The sequence below is a fragment of the Suricata suricatta genome, chromosome 14 (genome assembly GCF_006229205.1).
Source record: "Suricata suricatta isolate VVHF042 chromosome 14, meerkat_22Aug2017_6uvM2_HiC, whole genome shotgun sequence".
In the NCBI taxonomy this organism is placed as follows: domain Eukaryota; kingdom Metazoa; phylum Chordata; class Mammalia; order Carnivora; family Herpestidae; genus Suricata; species Suricata suricatta.
In genome coordinates this window covers 23373648-23398458 of record NC_043713.1, presented here as the reverse complement: position 1 = coordinate 23398458, position 24811 = coordinate 23373648, and the positions used below count along the sequence as shown (strand labels likewise).

Here is a 24811-nt window from a genome sequence, read left to right as displayed (position 1 = left end):
AGTGAAAATCATGCGCTAGTTTCAAAAAAGAAAAAGCGAGCGCAAGAAAGAAGATAGTGAAGTGTATATGAAGATAAACTAAAAAGTAACTAAAACTAAACTTTTTCGTTGATCTTCGCAAACTATCCCCACAGTCTCCTGAATTTGCATCTTGTTTACGCTGTGCTCTCCGGAAGAACGCTGCTGGCCTGCCATCTAGTGGCCACGCGGCAACGGCGCCTTCCAACCAGCCTTCCAATAAAGCAAGCGTTGGTTTTACTAACTCTGAAGAAGACGGCAAATACGTGTTCCGGGTAAAACGTTGATTTGGTTGAAGCCCTATGGATACCAAAAACAGGTCAAGTATTCTGTTTCATGGTAAAACCTCATCCTTGTGGCTTCATCAAGGACCAAAACTTCCCCACTCGAAGCTTAACTCTTAAGGAACTACATAAAAATCGAATGAACCCTCTCACCGTTTCTTAAACAATATATTGAGCAAAACAACGTTTCTTTTAGAGCTCATGGTTTAAAAAAAAAAGACAATATCACCAGGAAGAGCCTGGTTTCATTATACTTAATCAGTAAATCCAGAGCCCGGTGTAGCAACGTATCCTATATTGGTTTGCTAAGCCCGCGTAACAAAGCGCCTAGATTGGGTGGCACAAATCACAGAAATCTGTTGTCTCACAGTTCGGGAGGCTGGAAGTCCATGATCAAGGTGTTGGCAGCGTTGGTACCTTCTCAGGGCTGTGAGGGAAGGATCTGTCTCATGCTTCTTTCTCTCTGGTTTGTAGATGGCCATGTATTCCCCGTGACTCTGTACCTTATCTTCCCTTCATGTGTGTCTGTGTCCAAGTATCGCCTTTTAATAAAGACACCAGTCATATTGGATTAGTCCCCACCTATTGGCCTCAGTTTAATTTGAGTAGCCCTTTAAGACCCCTTCTCCACATGAGGTAGTGGAGGTTAGGACTTTGACATATGAATTGGGGGAGGGGTCAGTACACAGTTGATTCTAGAAAATTTGGCAAGCATTGCTTCTCTCCACCTCAAGATTTGGAAGCTGTCAGTTTATAAATACCAATATAACAATGTCCTTTAAGTGTTTAATGTTTTGGGAAAAGTCTCTGTCAAAAGACACAGTTTTGTTATTTATATACTTGATCTCAACTATTTATACATAAAATACTGATGCCTGTTCTAAAAATATTTTACCAAATTCACAAAGTATATCAAAATGTGAAAGCTGCAACCTAAGTATGTGTTGGTTGTCTTCTCCTCAAGCTCCACTCTCCATGATTTTCCACCCAGTCCTGGACTGAAGGGTCCTAACCTACATGGACTGCTTCAAGATTTTCCTTTGCCTCCTAGCTTCAGGATGGGTCCAGTCGATGGGAGTAGCGGTTAGCAGAAGAAGACCCACAGGTGGGAAGAGAATAGAGGCAGATATGTATTCTCCCAGCTTCCTTCCTGTTGAGTTTCTGACGGGAGTCCTCTGAACCTGACCAGAGGCCAGAGCAGCTTCCCCAAACTCATGTGATTTTTAGTCTTCACGCTTAGAGTTAATAATTGTTCCCCAAGGTCATAATCCCCAGGGAGCTGCACCACCAATTGTTACCTTCTGAAAACTCTGCTACCTATTTTAAGCAGTCCCTTTAATTAAATTCTCCTCAAATTACCCAGGTTTTCTCCATCTTATTTTTGCCAAAGCATTGAGTATGTAGTGTTTACTCTTTCCTTTGTGTGAACTAAGCATATAGCAGAAAACTTACATACAATCTCTGTGAAAAACTGGAGAGATTTTGTACTATACAGCTGCTGTTCTATTCATTTCCAGTCAGCTCCGAGTCTCTCTTGAGGTCAGCTTAGCCGCAGCCGGTCAAGATTCAAAGGGTTATTTATACCTTGTTGTTGTTTGGGTTGGACATTTTATCTCCCCCAAGTGCAACAACCATCCTCTAGAATATGTGAGGGAGAAGGAAGAAAGATTTTCTTATTATTGAAATAATATTAAGTAAGTTTTTTCATTTGTCTCCTTGTCCCTTACCCTCAATAGGCAGCTGAACTTCTCAACTTATTCTTTTATTACATGTACACATTCTGTTGCATTAAAATGCTAGACTCTAGAAGCCAGAGACATAATAAGTCAACCTCTCATAGTTGAAAATGTGTGTGTGTATACAATATAGTGAGTCATGTCCCCTCAAAATTCATACGTTGAAGCCCTAACCCAACAACGTGATTCTATTTGGAGACATGACTTTTAAGAATTTAATTCCATCGTAGTCTAAAAATATACTTTGTATTACTTGTAGTCTTTTAAATTGGTTAAAGTGTGCTCTATGGTCCATGCAGTGCCTAGGTGGCTCAGTTGGTTGAATGTCCTACTCTTGATTTCGGTTCAGGTCATGATCTCACGGTTCATGGAATCGAGCCCAGCACTGGGCAATAAATAAATAAATAAATAAATAAATAAATAAATAAGAAGGTGTACTTTATGATCCAGAATATGGCTTGTCTCAGTAAATGGTCTATGCAAGCTTGAACAGAATGTGTATTTTGCTTTTGTTTGTCAGAATATTCCATAAATGTCAATTAGATCAATATATAGTATTCTGTCAAACTATATCATAAACAATTTTTTGCCTGCTTGATCTATTAGTTCTTGACAGGCCAATGTTGAAGCTCCAACTGTAACATTGCCTTAGTCTGTTTTTTCTTTTATTTCTATCGGGTTTTACCTCACATATTATGATGCTCTGTTTTTAGGTGTATACATTTTAAGATGTATGTCTTATGGAATATGACCCCTCTATTATTCTGTAGTGTTTCTTTTTATCCCTGATAATTTTCCTTGTTCTGAAGTCTACTTTGTCAAAAATATATATATAACTCTTTTAGTTTTCTTTTGATTAGCATTGTCATTGTTCTCTTTCTCCATGCCTTTACTTTTAATCTGTTGGATTCTGTATATTTAAATTGGTTTTGTTGTAGACAATGTATGGTTGGGTCTTACATTTTTTTTTTTTAATCCACTCTGACAGGGGCACCTGGATGGCTCAATCGGTTAAGCATCTGATTTCAGTTCAGGTCATGATCTCACGGTTTGTGAGTTCTAGCCGTGCGTCATGCTCTGTGCTGATAACTCAGAGCCTGGAGCCTGTTTCAGATCCTGTGTCTCCCCCTCTCTCTGACCTTCCCATGCTCATACTCTGTCTCTTTCTGTCTCTCACTAATAAACAGATGTTAAAAAACTTTAAAAAATCCACTCTGACAATCTCTGTCTTTTAATAAGTGCAATTAGACCCATTCACATTTAAAGTGATTATTGAGCACTGGGTGTTGTATGTAAATGATGAATCACTAAATTCTCCTCCTGAAATCATTATTACACTGATGTTAACTAAGCTGGATTTAAATAAGACCAAAAAAAATTTTTTTAAAGCTATACTCAAAAAAAGAGATTATTCATATATTGGAGTTAATGTCAACCATGTTTGTATTTTCTACTTGTTGCCAGAGGCTTCTTTTTCTACTTTTCTTGAATTTAGTTGAGCATTTTTTTAAAGTTTATTTATTTATTTTGAGAGAGAGAGAAAGCGAGGGAGGGGCAGAGAGAGAAGGAGAGAGAGAGAATCTTAAGCAGACTCTGGCACTGTTTAGCACAGAGCCTGATGCAAGGCTTGATCTCATGAGCTGTGAGATCATTACCTGAGCTGAAATCAAGCGTCAGGCACTTAACAGACTGAGCTACCCAGGCGCCCTGAGCATTTTTTATTAGTAAAAAATTCTACTTCTTTTATTTAAAAAAAACTAGTGGTTTCCCTAGTATTTGCAATACACCATAATATTTGTGGAGTTAAAAATGTTTTTTGGTGTTTATTTATTTTTGAAACACTGAGAGACAGAATGCAAGTAGGTGAGGGGCAGATAGAGAGGGAGACAGAGAATCCGAAGGAGGCTCCAGGCTCCATATTTGTGGAGTTTTAAAACCACCACTATGTATGTACAGATAAATAGGAAGTAAACAATTGCAAAATGTTTAAATCTGAAGAATTTAAGTGAAGGGTAGATGGGTGTTTGTTGTGCAACACTTTCCAGTTTTATGTATGGTTGAAATTTTTCAAAAGGAAATATGAGGGGGATGTTACTGTACCATTGTTGGAGGCCAGCCAACCTGATTTTTTTTTCTTTCTTGTAGCCAATTTGCTTTTCACCTGAATTCTTGAAGTATTCTTTTTTTATCCTTAAAGTTGAATGACTTAAGTTGGATATTTATAGTTGTAAAATGTCCCTTAATAAATTTTCCTGGAATGCAGTGTGCATCTCCAGCTAGAGGCTCAATTTTTTTTTCTGGGTAATCACCTTTATTAAATCTTCTGGCCCATTATGGGGGTCACTTGCATTTAGGACACAAATTATCCTCACATTGGATTGCTCCTATCATCTGTTTCTGTGGGCTTCTCTGTGTTTTCTTTAATTTCTTTCTTTCAACTGCATGCCCTCTGATTATCTTAAGGTTTTCTCTTAACTTGATTTTCAAAGGTGTCTCTTCTATTCCTTGTTATTTGTAATTCAGTGTATTAATTCTGTAATGGTGTTTTTTGGTCTTTATATGTATATATGCATATTTTTAAAATGTTTGTTTATTTATTTATTTATTTATTTACTTACTTACTTAGAAAGAGAGAGAGTGTGCAAGGGAGGGGCAAAGGGAGAAAGAGAGAGAAAGAATCCCAAGGAGGTTCCATGATCAGGGCAAAGCCTGACTGGGGGCTCAATTCTACTTCTGTGAGATCATGACCTGAGGTTGCTTAATTGACTTTATATATATATATATAAATATATAATTTTAAGTTTATTTGTTTATTTGAGAGAGAGAGTGAGCAAGTGCACACAAGCAGGGGAGGGGGAAAGAGAGAGGGAGACAGAATCCAAAGCAGGTTCCAGTTGAATTCACTAACCATGAGATCATAACCTGACCTGAAGTCAGACACTTAACAAACTGAGCCACCCAGGCGCCCCTCAATTTATATTTTTAAGTCTGATGCTCTCCTTTTTCTCTCTCTCTTTTGTTTCTGTTTACTTTCTTCTTGATGAAGTCTTATTTTTAATTGGTATACATACAATTCACGTAGATGTAAAATTTCTTGCTATTCCTTTACGTATTCCTGTGGATCATTTTCTTTATCATTCTTTGCATGATTTCCTCCTTCCTTGCCTCCCCCACCTTTTCATTTTCATTGTTAAATGCACTGAGCCGCTGTTCTGTTTTTCACAATTTCAACGAGTAGTCCATCCCTTTGAGGAATATTTCAACCTTTGGGTCATTTCCCAATGGGAAACTGGACTCAGTTAGATATGGAGTGATTGTCAAGAACAGGGGGAAAGAAAGGCTATCCTTCAGTTGGTAATCTTCAGATTTCCTTCACCTCTTAGCTATATGGGTTTTCCAATGTGATTTCATGGTTGGTGTGGCTAGGAGCCAGGCCTCTGTCTCTCCCCTCTGCCGCAGAATCTTCTGCTTCCCTCCTTGACATCAGTTTTTGAAGTTTAACCAATTATTAATGATTTTAGGGGGAGGAAAGGATTTTTAAAAACTTATCTGTGGGACATGTGTTAAGAAGTAGGGAAAGGAAAGATCTGTGGGACAGTCTTAACTCTCCCTTTTAACTTAAAAGTCTATTACTCTCCACCTAGTCAAGTTTATATTTAAAAACAGGTCACAGGAGGAGGGAATTCCTTTTTCTTTTTCTTTCTGAGAGAGAGAGAGAGAGAGAGAAAAAGAGAGAGAGAGAAAGAACACATGCATGCGAGTGGGGAGAGGCAGAGGAAGAAGGAGAGAGAAAATTTTAAGTAGGTGCCATGCCCAGTACAGAGCTCAACTCAGGGCTCAATCCCACAACCATAAGATCATGACTTGAGCTGAAACCAAGAGTAGGGTGTTTCACTGACTGAGCCACCCAGGTGCCCCAGGAAATACTTCTCAAAAGGAAAAAACTCTAATGCATTGAGCTGGTCATCCTCTCAGAAGTCATTTACTCCTCAAGTTCACAGAGCTAGTTAATGACTGAGCTGGGACTACCTGAAGGTCTCTTGATATTCCGCCCCCCCCCCCGCCCCCGTCTTCCTCTTTCTCACTAATGGGTGGAATTCTGAACATCAGAGAGAGAAGTATGTGTGTAGTTTTCATGCAGGTAACTTTCCTTCCGTACCTCTAAATCATACTACATACCTCTGAGTCTTTGTTAAAGACTCCTGGTGGCCCAGAAACTGGGGCTCTAACTATAACACTAAAAAAGCACACACCGGATAAAGACTTCATAAAATGAGGAGAGAACCCTAAGGGAAAAGTGTAAGCTTTTTTTCTTTCTCCTCTTCTCTCTAGTTCCAAAATAAGAAAAAGAAGAAGAAAAAAGAAAAAAAAAAAACAACAACCCTCCACCAGCCAACCAACCAAACAAAACTAAAAATGCCAGCAAGAGGCATAAATCATTTTAGGGTATGAAACATCATGAAAGAGGAGTTTGATTTTCTGGGCTGATTCACCTCAGCTGCTATGACAGGCAATGAGAATTGAGAAATGGTCCCCGTGAGAACTGTATTATGAATATATGCCTTGAATTTTAATGGTGTCAGTTGGAAAAATGGCTTTTTTTAAAACTGTTTTTTATTTATTTTAGAGAGGGAGAGAGACAGCATAAGCAGGGGAGGGTCAGAGAGAGAGGGAGACACAGAATCTGAAGACAGGCTCCAGGCTCTGAGCTGTCAGCACAGAGCCTGATGCGGGGCTCAAACCCACAAGCCATGAGACCGTGACCTGAGCAGAAGTCGGATGCTTAACTGACTGAACCACCCAGGTGCCCCCAAAAAATGGCTTTTAAGAACAAGATAAAGGAGCATAGTTTAGAAGGAAGTATAAAAACACAATCTGTCTTGAATGTTAAAACTCCCCAAAGGCAGACCTATCCCTGACTGGGGAGACATCTCAGAATGCTCCCCGTCTATTGGGAGCTTTCCCTCTTCAGGAAGGAGAGATAGGAAGCTGTCCCCAAACTTATTGGTCACTATCCACCATCAAAAACAGAGGGTTAAATATTTTCCCAGCTTCCCAGAAGTGCAGAATCCTATTGCTTAAAGAGATATTCGATCTTTATCTACAATGAGGATCTTGGTTGATTCTGACTTGGGATCATCCAGAAATAAACTTGTCCCCTAGCTGCAAGAAAAGAACAGAAAGAAATTATACGAAGTACAAAGAAAAGTATTTTTGGTCAAAGTCAGTTGGGTATTAAACACATAGAATTCATAAATAATCCAGAATCACACCTGTGCAATACGCATGACATGAGGGACTGAAACAATGATGAAGTCTTTAGGTTCAGAAACGTAAAACATGGGAGCAACTGAAAGAGCCCTTGCGTCTAAGAGGCAACAGGGCTTCATCGAAAGCGGACGGGCTCTGAGATACTGACTTGTGCGTTACTTGATTATAATCCTCAGTTCCTCATCTGTTCCTCATCTGTAAACTACAGATCATAATTGTAAATATTCATAAGTTTATTACAAAGATTAAACTGGATAATACATGTAAAATACCTGAATTAGACTAAGTACCCAATAATAGTTTATTGATGTTATTATTGTTATTATTTTTCCCTGAAGACTAGAGTTCACATTGCTTTTAGTCCTGCTTACATTTCTTGCAAGAACCAGTCCAGCAATTTATTCTATCTTGCTTACGTAAATATAAAGGGAAACCTCTCTAACATGGAATCAGGAGGCTAGAAGGAACCTTACCATGCCATGTCAATTACAGGACAAATTGTCAATTATAGACCCCAGCAGAAGAATCGTCAACAGGAAGGAATTATCAATTACAGGCCCCAACAGAGAAAGATGTACATTGCATCCCCTACAAGAAATCAATTCCCCCTGCAACTCAGCCAATGAGAAACTCTTGCTTCTCTCCACCAAACTGTTGTTCAAACAAATCCCTCCCAACTTCCTCATCCTTCTCTGTGAAATAATGTTCCAGAAACTACTTCTGTCACACCCCATGTTTTGGGTAGCATTAATGCAGAACTGAGAGATGGAGGTGGTTCTTTAATAGGATGTTTGAATTTCCGGGTCCAGCTGTAACTGAAGACCTACACATGTACCCTTTGCTGATTTATAAGCCAAATGAAGTCTTTTTTTCTTGCTTAAGTCAGGTCAGTTTGGATTGAGTTTCTGTCATTATATATGAAGTGTTGATAAATAATCCTGTCCTAGAAAGAAATATGAAATAGGCAGTGTAATCCAGTTACTCATTTCCAAATTTTTTCACATTTCCCCCTTCTCTTCTTGTATTCAGTGCCTTTATGCTTTCATTTCCTATTTATTTTCTCATGGGAAATAATCTGATAATGTTTGTCCTTGATGCTACAGGGTGAATTTGTATTACTGTGTTATTTTTCTTGGAATATTGACGTTTGAGGCCTTGCATTGATTCCTACAATGAAAGGCTTTGTTCCTGTTAAATGACTTTTGGCTTTAGATAAGTAGGTATGTCAAAATTAAAAGAAACATTAAAAATGTATCAATCAAATAACAATGTATAACTCTTGTTTGGATTCTAATTCAAACTGACCAAGAGTTTAAAAATAAATGATGATACAATCAGGGGAAATTGAACATTGGATATTTGGTATTCACAAATAATTGCCAAAATATTTATGTGTGATAATGCTAACATGGTACTTTTTAAAGAGTTTCTATTTTCAGGAGATAAATATGTAAATGTTTTTGGATGGAAAGATGTAGTATTTGAGATTTGCTTCAAAATATTTTAGGGGCCCCTGGGTGGCTCAGTAGGTTGAGCTTCCAACTCTAGATTTTGGCTCAGGTCAAGATTCCCAGGGTCATGGGACTGAGTCCCTAGTAGGGCTCTGTGCTGAGTATGGAGCCTGCTTGGGATTCTTTGTCTCTCTCTGTCTCTCTCTCCCATTGCCCCTCTCTCCCGTTTGTGTGCTCTCTCTCTCTCTATCTAAAATAAAAATAAAAATAATAAAAAATAGACAAAATATTCCAGTAAGTAAAAGGCAAGAGGACAGGAATGAACAGATGAAACAAGATTTGAGATAAGTTAATAATGGTTGAAGCTGGGGTGATGGGTTGAGCATGGGGTTCATTATCTTAAATTCTAACTTTATAAGTTTGAAATTTTCCATAAGAGATTTTTTAAAGTAATAAGTAGAAATGGCCAAGGCTGCTATGTACCTACCCAGAATCTATGCTCTCCTTCTCCCTTACAAGCAGAACCCCTACATGGTAGAGGATGCAATGTAACTATCTAAATAAGTCAAAAAAGTTTTTTATGATTTTTTCCTTCCAGTCCTGCTTGCAGATGTGAATGACGTGTGAAAAGCAGATAGAACCCACTGGGTGTAGCTTCCATAATATTACCCTTGTCTCTTCTTTTCTGCTGCCTTAGACCAAGGCCTGAGGAAGGAAGTGGCAGGGTCATCTTGTTTCACAGGCAGCCTGAAGGCCAGAATGCATGATGCTACGGATGGTGGTGCCAGAAGTTAGAAGGAATCTGGACACTTGATTTCTGTGGAGATGCCACACCTGCTCGGGGATACTTTCCCTTTTTTTTTCGGCAGGGATAATTAACCTTTTTTACTTTAAATTTGTATTGGCCCTCACAGAGGCTGTAAACTCCATGAGAACAGGGTCCCTCCCTGTCTCTAAGTTCACAAACTTGGGTGCTTTTTGGAGTTATCTGAGGTGCTTATTAAAATATCAGGCCGTGGGCCCCACTTCCAGGGTGCCTGATTTCAATGGAATTAGAATTTGTAAAAGCTGTTCTAACGTGCAGCCAACTTGGAGACTCACAGTTAGAGCTCGCCGCCCCTGGCTGGGCGGCAGTCCAAACGGGGTGACCGCTTGGCATCACCCTGGACCGCCAGCACTAAAAGGAACACTGGCCTTGGCAGCCTGGCGCTTCAAAGCCCGCCCCACCCAGCCCCGGTCAGCCCCGCCCCGCCCCGGTCAGCCCCGCCCAGCGGCGGCCCCGGAAGGCGCCGGAACTCGCACAGGCTCTAAGCCCGCGGTCCAGGAGCGCCGATGTGCGCCTGCGCGGTGCCGGGTCCTGGCGGGCACTTTGAATTTCGCTCCTTGCGACGAGTCTCGCGATCTTGGGCTTCGGGCGGAGACCCGGGGGCTCGGCGGCTCTTGATTTCGCAGAGAGTGGGCGCTTTGCTTCCCGACCCGCGCGAGGTTGGTGTCGGGGGTCGTGCCCTTGACAGCAGGCGGAAGGTGTTGTGGGGCGGGGGGTGGAGTGCGGGAGCGGGGCAGCCGGGCGGAGCCGGGGAGCCGGGGAGCCGGCCTTGTCCTTCCACCGCTCGGGTAGCTGGAGTGGATGCTTTCGATCTTCTGTCCTACCCTCGGAGTGAATGATTAACTGACTCCCTTCCTTCCCTTCCCTCTGCCTCCTTACCGACCACAAACCGTAAAGCGCCGGACCCCCACAGCATGGAAGAAATGCTTACTTGGACCTGTTTCTGGGCACTTAACTGTATTTATTCCTAAAACTCATGTGTACTTTGCATTTGTAAAGAAGGGATCAACGTTGTCTTTATATATAAACAGTGCGTTTGTCCCCGTAAATTCTCTGTACCTTGGTTTGGGGTGCGTTGATTACAGAAGGCTCAGCTACAGATGCTGGACTTTGCTTAGAAACGGATTTTTATAAAATTAAAAGAAATTGACTTTTTGTACTTTATTTTCAAAGAGATGTGACTTTCTGGCTATTTACCATTATTGGATTTTGAAAGTGAACAGAAATTTGGCCTTTTATGGTAAATGTGTTTATTTATTTGTTTCTTCAGAGGCTTAAAGGATGGCCTCCTCAGACCTGGAACAGTTATGCTCTCATATTAATGAAAAGATTGGCAATATTAAAAGAATGCTGTCATTAAGAAACTGTGGTAAGTAGAACAGATTCCGCTTACATTATACATACACAATGCATTTTAATTATGTTCCACTTTCAGTATCTTTCCTGCCTGGTTAAGTGAAAGGTAATTTGAACTTTCTGAGTAGTGGTTTTGTGAAGCACTCCCGCATTGATATTTTGGATATTGCAGAGAGTACTCAAATGCCAGTTATGTTGAACCATGAACTGCATATTAATTAGACTTAATTGCTTATGTATTTTTGAGATACACAAGGCACAACAGTAAGGTTTGAAGATTATGGGACATTTATGGTTCTAAAGCTAAATAGAGATACTGAAAGATAAAGGAGGAAAATAGAAGTGGAAGAGACCCACAGAGTTAGAAATAGCCCATAATGCATCTCACAACCTGCTTTGGAGGAAGCTTATCAGTATGTATTACTAGGAAACAATGGAAAATGTCCAATTTTTAAGGTTAGGAAACTTAGGTTGTAACCATCTTCCAGAATGTTTTGAAGTGCTGAAAGAGGAGGTGACAGGGACAGTGCAAAGAAATAGGTGATCTTTTCAAGCCTGGGAAAATGTTTACAAACATCATCAGCTCCCCAGTCCACTCTAGGAAAACTTACGATTTACTCTTGGCGGAATCCTATCTGCTGGACCATTGTGGTGAACTTTTCTGTAGTTTGTACTACGAATTGATAATTTAAACTTTTTGTTTGCTTGGTTTGTGTGTGTGTTGTTTGGTTTTTTTTGTTGTTGTTTCTTTTTTGAGAGAGATTGAGAGAATCTTTTTAATATTTTTTTAATGATTATTTTTGAGAGAGAGAGAGACAAAGTGTGAGTGGGTGAGGTGTAGAGAGAGGGAGAATCTGAAGCAGGCCTCAGGCTCTGAGCTGTCAGTACAGAGCCCAACGCGGGGCTCGAACCCATCAGCCATGAGATCATGACCTGAGCTGAAGTCAGATGCTTAACCGACCGAGCCCTTCAGGCACCCCGAGAATCTTAAGCAGGCTCTAAGTCAGCACGGAGCCCGACCCAGGGCTCAGTGTCAGGACCATGAGATCATGACCTAAGCCAAAATCAAGAGTTGGTCGATTAACTGACTCAGTTTCTCTTGTTGAGAACCTCTAAGAGAGGAGCATCATCTATTACACAGTTTATGGCACTCACATACTCAGTAGAAAGTTGAAGCTGTAGGGCTTATGAGTTCATCTTCTCCGATTCCCTCATTTCACAGATGACCTTCAGGAGTCAAGTGATGTGCCTGATCCCCTAGCTCATGAGTGGTTGCTCAGAACTACAGTTTTGTGACCTCATCCCTAGTCTAGTGTTCTTTCTACTTCTATGACACTTCTATTGAAATATCTAAAAGGAACGTCTAGAATTTTAATTTTTGTTATTTTTTAAATGTTTTTTTATTTTAAATTTATTTTTGAGATAAAGAGAGAGAGAAAAACAGGGCACAAGCAGGGGAGGGGCAGAGAGAGAGAGGGAGACGCAGAATCTGAAGCAGGCTCCAGGCTCTGAGCTGTCAGCACAGAGCCCTACATGGGGCTCGAACTCGTGAACTGTGAGATCATGACCTGAGCCAAAGTCAGACACTTAAACGACTAAACCACCCAGGCGCCCCAGGATGTCTAGAATTTTAATAACTATGCTTGTGTAGAATCTCTTTCTGGGAACTTGATTACTGTGTGATAAACACATACAATTTGGAGATCTATGAAACTATTAAACCTTGAATTCAAATGACCCCACCAACACATGAGACCTGGCCGAAGCAATGTAACCTATTAGATTATTATACATTGGGACACATCATGTGTATGTGGGAAGAATAATTTAACTGGATCCATAGCTTATTTAATAGAGTGGTAATTTGTTTGCCACACATTTTTTGGCTGCTGTAATATACTAGATTACTACTATCAAAAGTAGTGTTCGCTCAGTTCATTATATTTCTACAGATCAGTAGACAAGGCTCTAAAATTTTGGTGACTAAAAATTATTGGAGATACCAGTGTATCAGAACGAGTTATTTAATCCCCTGAAATTAATCTTGGTAGAGACATCAGTACTCTCATTTCTTAATTTCTTTTATTTTTTTAATTTTTATTAAAAAATTTTTTTTAAGTTTATTTTTGAGACAGAGACAGAGCACGAGTGGGGGAGGGGTAGAGAGAGGGAGACACAGAATCTGAAACAGGCTCTAGGCTCTGAGCTGTCAGCACAGAACCCAACGCAGGGCTTGAACCCACAAACCACGAGATCATGACCTGAGCCGATGTTGGATGCTTAACCGACTTGACTGAGCCACCTAGGCGCCCCACTTCTTAATTTTAGTTGTTACGAACCTGTCAAATGCAATTAACATTGCTCTATTTGCTAGAATTATATGTTGCTTGTCATTATGATGATGAGTAGGAATTAGCATTTACTGAATGTTTTACTAGGTATACAGTGTTCAACTCTTCTTACTTTTTCACTTATCTTCATGGCAACCTTGAGGTAGGTACTGGTGTCTCTGACTTTAGGCCTTGGACTGTCTGACCATTTCATTGTACTGCTTCCGTAATCTACTGATATGATCAAACTGTGCTTTTGTTTATTTTTTCCTCCCTCCCTAATTGTACTTTTGTTTATGTGTATATCATTGGTTACTAGAAATAAAGATAGAAAGATTCGCTTATGAGAATAGTTTATCTTTTGTGCTTTTGATCTATTCTTTAAAAAAAACTTTTTTGATTACTTCTTTTATTTCTAGGGAGGAGGAGACTCTGGCTTTCCCATCTTCAAATCTGTGGAGCTAGAGAGAGATGCTAGGAGGTGGGGTGGGTGGGGTGGGGATATGAGAGCATGCTACTTTACAGATGTCTGGTGTTTGTTTCTTTCAAGTACCCCAGACATTACCAGCCTGTGACTTTTTATATTATTTTTTCTGCTTCATGAATACTGTGGATAGTGTAAATATGAATTCCAAACCCAAGTGAATCCCAAGCCACTGTCACAAATTCTGAAGAGAAACTCTCCCCCACCTTCCACACACCCCTGACGGCCAGTCCAAAACATAAGCTTTCTCCCTGGCCAGTGATTAGAATTCTGTGGTTCACACTTTGACTGAAGATATATCCCATGAAGAAGCCTCATTTGGGATTCTAACTTCCAACATCCCGTACTTTTAAGTCCCAAAGCCTTGGCTCTTACCCATTCAAACCAAATGTGTTAAGTTGCTGACACTAGCAACCTCCTCCCCCCAGGTTCCCTCTGCACCTCCAGTCAGGGCTGCTGCAACATTTGACTCACACACACTGCCTAGTCTGTGTGTCTCTCTTCATGTTGTAGCCTCTGGGGATATACCTTATTCTCATGAAAGCTCAGCTATTCATGTAAAAGGATGTTTCTTTTATCTAGCATTTCTAGGTGTTTTATTATAGTGGAGGAATTTGCCAGAAACAAAAGATGCAGGGGACACTTTGTACTTACCTCTCCCTTCCTTCTCTTCCAATTAGTTAGAAATGATGGGGCGCCTGGATGGCTCAGTCGGTTAAGATCCCAACTTTGGCTCAGGTCATGATTTCACAGTTCGTGAATTTGAGCCTCATGTCTGGCTCTGTGCTGACAGCTCAGAGCCTGGAGCCTGCTTCAGATTCTGTGTCTCCTCTCTCTCTGCCACTCATACTCTGTCTCTCTCTGTCTCAGTAAGAAACCCCAATAACTTAGAAATGAGGTCGTAACACATGAAACAATGCTGAACATCAGGGAAATACAAATCAAAACCACACTGAGGTACCACCTCACACCAGTCAGAGTGGCTAACATGAACAAATCAGGAGACTGTAGATGCAGGCGAGAATGTGGAGAAATGGGTACCTTCCTACATTGTTGGTGGGAATGTAAACTGGTGCAGCCGCTCTGGAAAACAGTGTGGAGGTTCCTCAAGAAACTATCCATAGAGCTCCCCTATGACCCAGCAATAGCACTGTTAGGAATTTATCCAAGGGATACAGGAGTGCTGATGCATAGGGACACATGTACCCCAATGTTCACATGTTGTAGCCTCTTTCAACAATAATGAAATCATGGAAAGAGCCTAAATGTCCATCAACTGATGAATGGTTCAAGAAGATGTGGTTTATCTATACTATGGAGTACCACATGGCAATGAAAAAGAAAGAAATCTGGCTATTTGTAGCAGCGTGGGTGGAACTCAAGGGTGTCATGCTAAGTGAAATAAGTCAGGTAGAGAAAGACAGATACTATATGTTTTCACTCATGTGAAACAGGAGAAACTCAACAGAGAACCAAAGGGGAGGGGAAGGGGAAAAAATAGTTAAGGAGAGGGAGGAAGGGAGGCAAACCACAAGAGACTCTTAAATACTGAAAACAAACTGAGGGTTGATGGGGGGTTGGGGGAGAAGGGAAAATGGGTGATGGGCATGGAGGAGAACACGTGTTGGGATGAGCACTGGGTGTTATATGGAAGCCAACTTGACAATAAACTAGATAAAAAAAAATAAGAAGAAGAAACGAAGTGTTAAATTGTCCATGGAGACGGGTCCTAAGACTGAAACCATAGTTCTGTCTCTTCCCCTGCTCGTCTCTATCTAAAGTAAAGCTCTGGTCCAAGAGTTGGGTACAGTTGAGTTAAAGAATACAGTTATGTTAATAGTTTTCTATATATTTTATTTGCCATATTATCTTTGTTTATTAATAGGTCAGGAACCTACCTTGAAGACTACATTAGATAAAATAGGAGATGAGATCATTGTAGTAAATGAACTTCTAAATAAATTGGAATTGGAAATTCAGTATCAAGAACAAACCAGCCATTCACTTAAGGTAATATTTTTTCAGTAAAAAAACAAAAGGGCCATAAATTCCCTAATCCCTAGAGAATTCTGAAGGCTACTTTAAAAGGTTCTTAGCTTTGTAAATTATTAATGGTAGAGAGTGCCATTTGCATTGTGTTAATATAAAGGACTCCTGAGCTCCAGGGGTGTTTCTTTCTTTGTGCTGGTAGCCAATGAAATTGAACTTTACTAAAAAGGAATATTTCCCAGATAATTCTTGGTAGGTTTAATGGAAACAAAGGATCTGGTAGAGTGAGTGGTGTGAAAGGACACCTGGCCTGGGATGGGGACATGCAGATTGTCACTCTGGGTGCCTGTGCCACTCTCTGCTACCCTGAGAAAGCCATCTTACCTCTTGGGGTCTTCTGGTCCTCATTTGGAAATTAATGGGTCATACTGAACTATTTCTTAGGTTCCTTCCATTCTGCATTGCTCTGTTCTATAAAATGTAATATAAGGATTCTCAAGAAAAACTTGAGCCCCATTCACACCATTTTGTTCCAAATAAGCTTTCTTTCTAAAAAAAAAATTGTTTTAAAATATTTATTTATTTTTGAGAGACCGAGACAGTGTGATCAGGGGAGGGGCAGAGAGAGAGAGGAAGACACGGAATCTGAAACAGGCTCCAGGCTCTGAGCTGTCAGCACAGAGCCTGATGTGGGGCTCGAACCCACAAACCGTGAGATCATGACCTGAGCTGACGTCGGATGCTTAACCGACTGAGCCAACCAGGTGTCCCCCAAATAAGCTTTCTAACTGACTAAGCCAGTAAAAGTTCTGGTATAATTTCTGGGAAAATAGTCTGTCCATCGTTACCTCAACCTTTAAGAGCATTAATGTGTTCAGGCGGGGGGAACAGGATGGCCTCTATGGACTCTTTCAGCCTCATAATCCTTAAGATCTGTAAAGATTTTTCGTAGGAATGGGCATGAATTTGGCTATCCTGCTATTAGTTGAAATGAAATTAGTGGCTGTGAGCATCATTTGGCTCTTTGAAAGAAAGGTGTCCTGTAAATTCAAAACAGAAACCAACACTGGTTTCAGTTCTAACCTGCCCAGGAGCACCCAGAGTTAAGTGTGTGCCTAGCGAATGTTCAGTTTAGAAGTGAAGCCTACATAGAATTTTTGTTCATATAATGATTGAGGATCAGATGACAGGTCTCCAAAGGTGCAGAGTATTTTTCTTACTACATCTGCATGAGTTCATAGCCTCAAGTTCTAGTGAAAGGTAAAATAAAGACGACACAAAACAAAAACAAGCGATCATGATCCAGTGGAAAGTTCCATTGAGCTGGAGAATTGTGCAGGTCAGCCGTGGAAGTTGTAGCTTCTCGTACATGCGTTCCAGGCATGCATTGCCACCCTGGTCGTGTTGCACAGCTGACACTGGGGAATGTTTGTTAAGTCAACAAAAGCAATTTACCGGAATGACAAACATAAATCCTTCATGCATTTTTTAGTTGCTTGCCAAGGTTGAAGTTAAAGGTCATCCCTAGCTGTTGTAATGTGATTTTATAGCAGTTGTTCTCTGAAAAAAAAAATCCAGCAGAGAAAGATCCTATGTTGCTATCCAAAAACAGATCTAGAAATCAAAGGGTTCTTAAAAAAATATATTGCTGCAGTCAAAAAAATGTGGCCGCGGCCAGTGCCTTTCCTCCTCTTCTGCGTTCTGAATACTCCCAGTCATTGTGATTGTCGTTGAGTCTTTTCATGCTCTTTATCACCTCTTAAAACACACTCAGGCAGGACGGCCGCTCATTGAGGAACATTTTTTAAATTTTAGGAACTCTGGGCATCTCTTGAAGAGGATTATAAAGATGTGGAACATCTCAAAGAAAACATTCCTCCCCATTTGCCTCAAGTAACAGTAACCCAGAACTTGTAAGTGTACTCGTAATTTTTCATGCTCTCTGCATGTGTGAAACTATTAAACACCACAGCTTTTTTTTGCGTTTTCATGTACTTGTGATTACATTAGCATTAGTGTTGTCACTCACACTAGAAATAGTGTTTCGCTTTGTCTGCCCCCGTCTTATCCTGCTGCTTCTGGATGATGTCGTTCCTCTTTCCCACAGGTGAGTGTCCTCTAGGCTCTTTTCCTGCTTTTCTTCATTTCTTTCCTTAGAGCAGAGTTTGTCAACCTTGGCTCTGTTGCCTTCTTAGTCTAGATAATTCTTTGTTACGAGGACAGTGATGTTTAATAGCATCTCTGATCTCTACCTACCAACTACATGTCAGTGGCACCCTCACCGCCCCCGCCCATTTGTGACAATGAGAAAAGTCCCAGACATTGCCATATGTCCTCTGGGGGACAGCCTCTCCTCTGACCCTTACGAGCCACTGTTTTAGAGTAAAAATAAGATTAATAAACGTCCATCTTAAAAGCAGCTGAAGGAACTAAACACTCAGCTTTGCTTTTCCCCTCAAACTCGTTTCCCTGGTGTGTGTGGTCTCGCCCTCATGTGCTTATCCCTCCCCTTTTCAGCAGAGCCCCTGGCCTGTCTCTGGGCTGCTATTCCTACGCACTTGGGAAACTCATCAAGAAATCCCCCCTACGGCCCTGATGCTTCTTTTCAGATTTTATCTTGCTGCCTCTCTCTTTCTGAAATTCTTCTCTGCTCTGCCACAGGGCTTTGTTGTCATCCTGGATCTCTGACTTGCTTGGCCTGCTTCAAATTATGCGTGTCTCCTAAAGCTGAGTTTTGCTCACACTTAATTTACACCACTATTAATGCTCTCAGATGTCCATCTCCAGCCTTGATGTGACCTCCGGTTCTGCGGTTTTAATTGCTTGCTGAGAGCTTGATAAATGAGCTGTTCTCTCCAACTCTATGTGTCTGAGGCTCAGCCACCTGGTTTCTCATTACCCACCTGTCATCCCTGCCACCATCACCGGGACGGGGACTCCACGCCGTGAGCCTGCCTTGCTCTCTGCAGCCCTCAGCCAGGCTGCTGGTCTCTGCAGGAGTTTGTCCATCCCTGCCCTCCCTTCCGCCTCATCGCCTGGCTCTGAATGCCGTCTCCCATCATCACTTGTCTGTGTGATATGAGGTCTCCTGTGTTTTGCCTTCACAGGGATCCACCACCCCCACCTCTGTAGGCTTCTGGGTTCTTCTTCCAGGGTTCCAGGTGTATGAAAAATATGCCTTGGATAACTAAAGTTTTTTAACTTTTGAAATACACACACACACACACACACACACACACACATAAATACAGACACATATACACATACAGAAAAGTGACTAAAGCATTATTTGTGGAAATTAACGAAGAATGAACAGTAAGAAACGTCAGGGTACCTACCAGTCAGATTAAGAAATAGGATATTCCTGGTGCCTTACAGCCCTTCTTCCCCTGCAGACCCTTCTTCTGTCAGGTTGTCATCCTGGTGTTTATGATAATCATACTCTGACCTGTGTGTTTCCATAAACAATATACTGTTTAAATTTGAAAGACATAAAGGAAGGCACGAGCCTTGCTGTGTAGGAGAAGAGCCACATTTCTGCTGATGGCTGGAGTTCTCCAGAAGAAGATAAGCTCAGCAGAGTGCCTGGCATGGTCAGGGTGTCCTGTGATTTCCCTACAGGAAGTTGGGCAAGGTCATGAATGGAATCTAGGACCAGAGGCCACCACAGGAGGTTTGTCAGGATGGTTGTGTGAGCTGGGTGGTGGGTATCCAGCAGGAATGTGGTCTGGGGAATAGGAGGAATTTTCTTCTTCTGACTTCACTATGGCTTAGTTTCAGTTTTCAGCCAAGGTCGAAGCAGAACCGTTGCGTAGGTGGAAATGGCTCTTTTCAGCTGATACAGCAGGGCATGATGGAGAGAGAAATCACGAGCTTCCTAGCACCTGGTGAAGACAGACAAGCCAGGCTCACTGTGAAGTCCCGTGCTAGCACCCACGTGAGGTGGAGGGGACCACAGCATTGGGCGTCTTCATCTTGATGGCCCACAACGTGGCCTTCAGTCATACCACCTCAGTCAGGCCTGGTCGCCCTGTGTCTGGTGCTCAGCTGCCATCTTGGGACCTTACATCCATGTCTTTCTTGGGATTCCCTTCACTGGCTCCTAGGTTCGATCTACTCTTTCCTGTATCCCTTTTCTTTTTTGGAGCAGTTGAGCCAGTAGGGCTTCATTTGCTGCTAGAAACCAGGATCTGCTCCTTCCTTGGCAGCTCAGTAACTCAGAAGCTACAGCCTATTTCTAGACTCTTTGCTAGTGGGGTAGGAGCTATATTAGGCTTCTCACTGACTCCAAAAATTAGGCAGGACTGAATCCAAGAGTTCCAAGCCCATTGCTGGCAACTAAAATGAGTCTGCAACAGGCAGGGACTGATACTAGCAACCAATGGGATAAATTAGAAAGCTGGAAGTAGAAGATGATTAATGCTTCTACATCCAGAAATGGAGTCAGGAAGAGAAGCGGTTGAGAGGTTAAGACAAGTTCAGCTTTGCACATACTGACTTTGAGGAGCCAGAGGAATCACTGGTGAAGACGGTTAGCCGCACGCACCACATTTTGGGTATGTAAATGTAATTCTATTACTGAAGACTCGAGGACTTAAGTTTTCAGTGTTCTCTTCACTATTCACATCTTCATGAACCATAGGAGGGGCAGCAAAAGAAGACTGACTATAAAAGTATCACAAGATGAATCTCGTGTTTGTTACTGAGTATTTTCAGTCGGGAAAACTTGCTAGTATGCTGCGAAATTCTGATAATCACTTGTACCTCTGCGCACCTCTGTTCATAGTGTTAATGCATCAGATGGTCACCCTGAAGAACCAGTCAAAGCGGAGGAACCTGCACCCACAAAGAAGCCCCCAAAAGAACAAAGATTTATTAAAGAAATGTCATTTATAACTTCCGATGAGTTTAATGGCATTCCAGCGTAAGTATTTAAGATAAATGTTAACATTCAGCTCTTTAATGGTCGACGTACATGATTATTGAAATCATAAAGCTTGATTATATTCATAATCTGCTGTGTTCAAATATTGATCTTTCCTAAAATAGCCTTAACATTGTACTATGAAAATGCAGGAAGTCTTTTGAAGATGCTTAAAATCATGTTTTTTATTTAGTTGTCAGACCTCTTTTCATAGCGAGACCTAGTGATGGATCATTCTGTTGCTGAGTTCCAGGACCATTTTGTGATAGAGATTTATCCAGTTACGTTTTAATGTTTGTTTATTTTTGAAGGAGAGAGAGACAGCATGAGCGGGGGAAGAGCAGAGAGAGAGGGAGACACAGAATCTGAAGCAGGCTCCAGGCTCTGAGCTATCAGCACAGAGCCTGATGCAGGGCTCGAACTCACAAACTGTGAGTCATGACCTGAGCCGAAGTTGGATGCCCAACTGACTCAGCCACCCAGGCTCCCCTATTCAGTTCCATCTTAGAAGTAGCCTCAGTTTTGCTGTACTTTTAAGGAAGGTGTGCAGTACAGGTTTGAGAATTAGAACGGCAAGTGTTGGGTTTGGTTTCCATTTGTTCTTCACCTTACGCCCCACACTCGTTCCGGGCCCTGCATCACCGAGGAGAATACAGGGGTGAGTGAGACCAGGTGACGTCCCTGGAGGGAGGTCTTCTTTGCTCTCTACGGAAGACAGTAATGGAGAGCCCGTCATGGAAACTTGGGTTTCTAAACTCTCGTAACTCCAGGCCTTTGCCTAGTTTCTTGGCTTGATATTGTTGCATTTCTTACTACGTTTCTATTATACAAATAATACGCATTAGGAAAATAACTCTGCTATAATTCTGCCACCCGGGTATTTATTTAATTTCACGTATATAATAGGTTGCTTCTGATCATTATGACAACAATGTAGTTACACAGGAAATACAGTTTACTTCCTTTTTTATCATGAGCATTTTGCTATTGTTAGCTATTCTTGTAAACTTGGGTGTTAATAGTTGTATTATATTTCATCAAAATGAGACTGACCTTTCTCTTTAATCTTTATTTTTTTGTCAGTGGTTTCTCTTTATGATCGCTTTATTTTCATGATAATTCTGTTTGGTGCTTTTCATTTTGTTGTTATTTTTGTTGCTTATTAGCTGAGCTAAGTGGAAAACCGAATGTCTGTGAGAACAGTGGAGTAGACAGGTTCTTAAAAATTGCTTCCATAAAGAGATAAACGAAGAAAATCAGAATAGGAATAGTACTCTTTTTTTTTAATGTTTATTTTTGAAAGAGAGACAGAGAGAGAGCAGGGGAGGGACACAGAGAGAAGGAAACAGAGGATCCAAGCAGGCTTATGCTGTCAGCACAGAGCCCGATGTGGGGCTCGAACTCACGAATTATGAGATCATGACTTAAGCCAGAGTCGGACACTCAGCTGACTGAGCCATCCAGGCGCCCCAGAGTATTCATTTTTAAACTACGGGGATATTTACTGAATGAGAGAACTTGGAAGATTGGGGTAAGGAAGAGTGTATTCTACGCATGGGGCTTTTATTTATTTATCATTAAAAAGCTAATACTGAGGGCGAAGTTAATGCGGAGAACATTGGCAGAGGAGGGGGTAAGTATGAGGAAATTAAGGTGATAGTTCAGAGAACTTAAAGGAATTGCTTTGGGCAGAGGGAGTAGTTTGTGGGATCAACGTTTTGTGGGAATTGTGGTTAGAAACAACAATGACAAAAATGAATTTAGAAAAGAGAATCATGAAAATGTGTTTAGGTCAATATGAACATTTTCCTTTAAACATATTTATGTATTATTTTATATTAAGTACGTTTTGATTAGAAATCTGCCCCCTTGTGGGTGCCTGGGTGGTTCAGTTGGTTAAATGTCTAAATTTGGCTCAGGTCATGATCTTGTGGTTTGTGGGTTCGAGCCCTGCATTGGGCTCTGTGCTGACAGCTCCGAGCCTGGAGCCTGCTTTGGATTCTGTGTCTCCCTCTCTCTTTGCCCTTGCCCCACTTGTGCTCTCTCGCTTTCAAAAATAAACATTAAAAAAAGAAAAAGAAATCTGCCCCTTTGGAAAGAAAAGAAGGGCAGCATTTCACATAATGAATCCACAGTATGTCGAAGGGAAAATTGAGGCAGAGCATTGGGTTTTGGTTTTGGTGTGTTCAGAGAAATCAAGTCTCGTGTTTTTATATTCTAAGACTGTAGGTGACAGGGAGCATGGCACGGCAGAGAGGGGACTGGAAGAGTGGATTTAGAGAGAGACCAGTGCTCACTGGGACAGAACCCCAGAGCTGTGCACTGGCTTCTCTCCGCCTTCCGACTCCTCCCCAGACCGTCTCCTCTGCCGCCATCCTGTGCGGGTGGCTCTCTGTCCTGATCGGAAATCCCATCTCTGTTGTGGCCTTTGTTGCCCATCTTCTTCCCTCCTCCTCCTCCTCTTTGCTGTCTTTCTCAGAGCAGATAAGTTTGCAGAAAACTAGTGGTGTGAGTTATATAATTTATTAATATTTAAATTTTTCTTTCCCTTGCTCACAGACATTTAGAAATGTTTAAATAAACCTCTGACTTGCCATTAACCAGTCCATTTGAATCCGTGTTTGAGCTCTTATTTTAAATTGTAGTATTAGTTCTGTAGGTAGTGAATGGAGACTAATGTATCTAGATATTAGTAGGGAAGATAAGCAACTGATACGTTGTGGTCTTTCTTTAATTTTTTAACTACTGAGAGATGTGTGGTTTATTTGGAAGTTGTGCTTTTTTGGGTATAAAGAGTTCTAATAGCTGTTACTGTATAAAGTCAACATTGATGTTTTTCAAAGAAAATGATTTTGTATAATGATTCTTTTAAAAAATTAATCATACACTTATTTGCAGATACATGAAATCCCGCTTAACCTATTGCCAAATTAATGATGTTATTAAAGAAATCAACAAGGCAGTAGTTAGTAAATATAAGATCCTACATCAGCCAAAGAAGTCTATGAATTCCGTGGCCAGAAATCTCTATCACAGATTTATTGATGAAGAAACAAAGGATACCAAAGGTAAATAACGATAGCATATCTATGTGTGCACGTCAGCTGTTTGGAGTGTAACTCATGAGAAGCAAAACTTATTCTAGAAAATTATGAATCTAGAGAGGTAGTTTTTAGCCAGGGGTGGTTTTCCCACTAAGGAACATTTTTGCCATCTCTAGAGGTATTTGTGGTGGTTACAACTAGTGTTGGGGGTACTACTGTCATTTAGAGACTACAGATGCTGTTAAAGTGCAGGGCACAAGACAGCTTCCGCAGAAACGAAGTGTCTGTAGTTCTGAGGCTGGGGAACACGGCTTTAGAGTCTGTTATGAAACTATTCCCAGTGTCTTCAGAATTAGAAGAAGTAGTATGAAAACAGTTGGTCCTACTTCTGTAGCTCTCACCATGCGCCATCCATCCTTCCGTCTTACGAGGTATGAACCCTTTATCCCATTTTGCAGATTAGGCAGAGAGAACTTAAGATACTTGCCCAAGGTCCGCCAGTTAAGAGACAGAGCTGCCACGGGTTTCATTCTCTCAACCCCTATACTACCTTCCCTCTTGAAAAGTGAACTGTTCAGAAGATACCAACAGATAGCTACATTTCTAAAACACTACCGTAATCCTGTGCAACTGCACTCGAATGATTCTTTTAGCAAGAATACCGCCTTTCACTCCAGTTGCCTAGTCAAAGTAGAAATGATGAATGTTATTCATATTCACATTATACCACATTAAAGACTCATCTTGAAAGTTGTCCTCGTGAAAGTTAGCACAAATATCTTTATTTTCCAGGACAGTATTTTATAGTGGAAGCGGACATAAAGGAGTTCACAGCTCTGAAGGCCGACAAGCGGTTTCATGTGATGCTCAATATCCTGCGACACTGCCGGAGGCTCTCGGAGGTCCGAGGGGGAGGCCTCACCCGCTACGTCATAACCTGACGTCCTCCTGAGCTGTAGCTGGCCCAGAGTGGGGTACAGAGGGCACTCCTATACTTTCCTTATGTGTAATTTCTTATATATAACTTCTTTGCCTTTCCCATTTTCTGCTCGACTATAAAACTTTTTAGTAAATAAAGCATATGTATTTTAAAATTCA

At 41.2% G+C, this 24811-nt stretch overlaps 1 protein-coding gene and 1 long non-coding RNA gene across 3 annotated transcripts; one reads left to right on the top strand and one right to left on the bottom strand.

Annotated features, from left to right (window-relative positions):
• Positions 1-453: 453 nt before the first annotated feature.
• LOC115278024 lies at positions 454-12208 on the bottom strand. Of its 2 annotated transcripts, XR_003902643.1 has the most exons (3): positions 12098-12208; positions 1755-1940; positions 454-844 (listed from the first exon to the last, which is right to left on the bottom strand). It is a non-coding gene; the product is annotated as an uncharacterized LOC115278024 (long non-coding RNA). The 2 variants fall into 2 exon arrangements; XR_003902642.1 differs by lacking the exon at positions 1755-1940.
• SKA1 (spindle and kinetochore associated complex subunit 1) lies at positions 10098-24811 on the top strand. Its single transcript, XM_029922456.1, has 7 exons — positions 10098-10245; positions 10857-10955; positions 15642-15766; positions 17561-17658; positions 20532-20669; positions 23568-23737; positions 24506-24811. The coding sequence occupies exons 2-7, from the start codon at positions 10868-10870 to the stop codon at positions 24652-24654; spliced, it is 768 nt and encodes a 255-aa protein (XP_029778316.1). The 5' UTR covers positions 10098-10245; positions 10857-10867; the 3' UTR covers positions 24655-24811.

Bases quoted from the DNA above. Each gene is read 5' to 3' on its own strand.
- SKA1 (XM_029922456.1), top strand. From the start codon at position 10,868: ATGGCCTCCTCAGACCTGGAACAGTTATGCTCTCATATTAATGAAAAG. The intron at 10,956-15,641 runs GTAAGTAGAACA...GTTTATTAATAG, and splicing joins GCTGTCATTAAGAAACTGTG to GTCAGGAACCTACCTTGAAG. The intron at 15,767-17,560 runs GTAATATTTTTT...TTTAAATTTTAG, and splicing joins AAACCAGCCATTCACTTAAG to GAACTCTGGGCATCTCTTGA.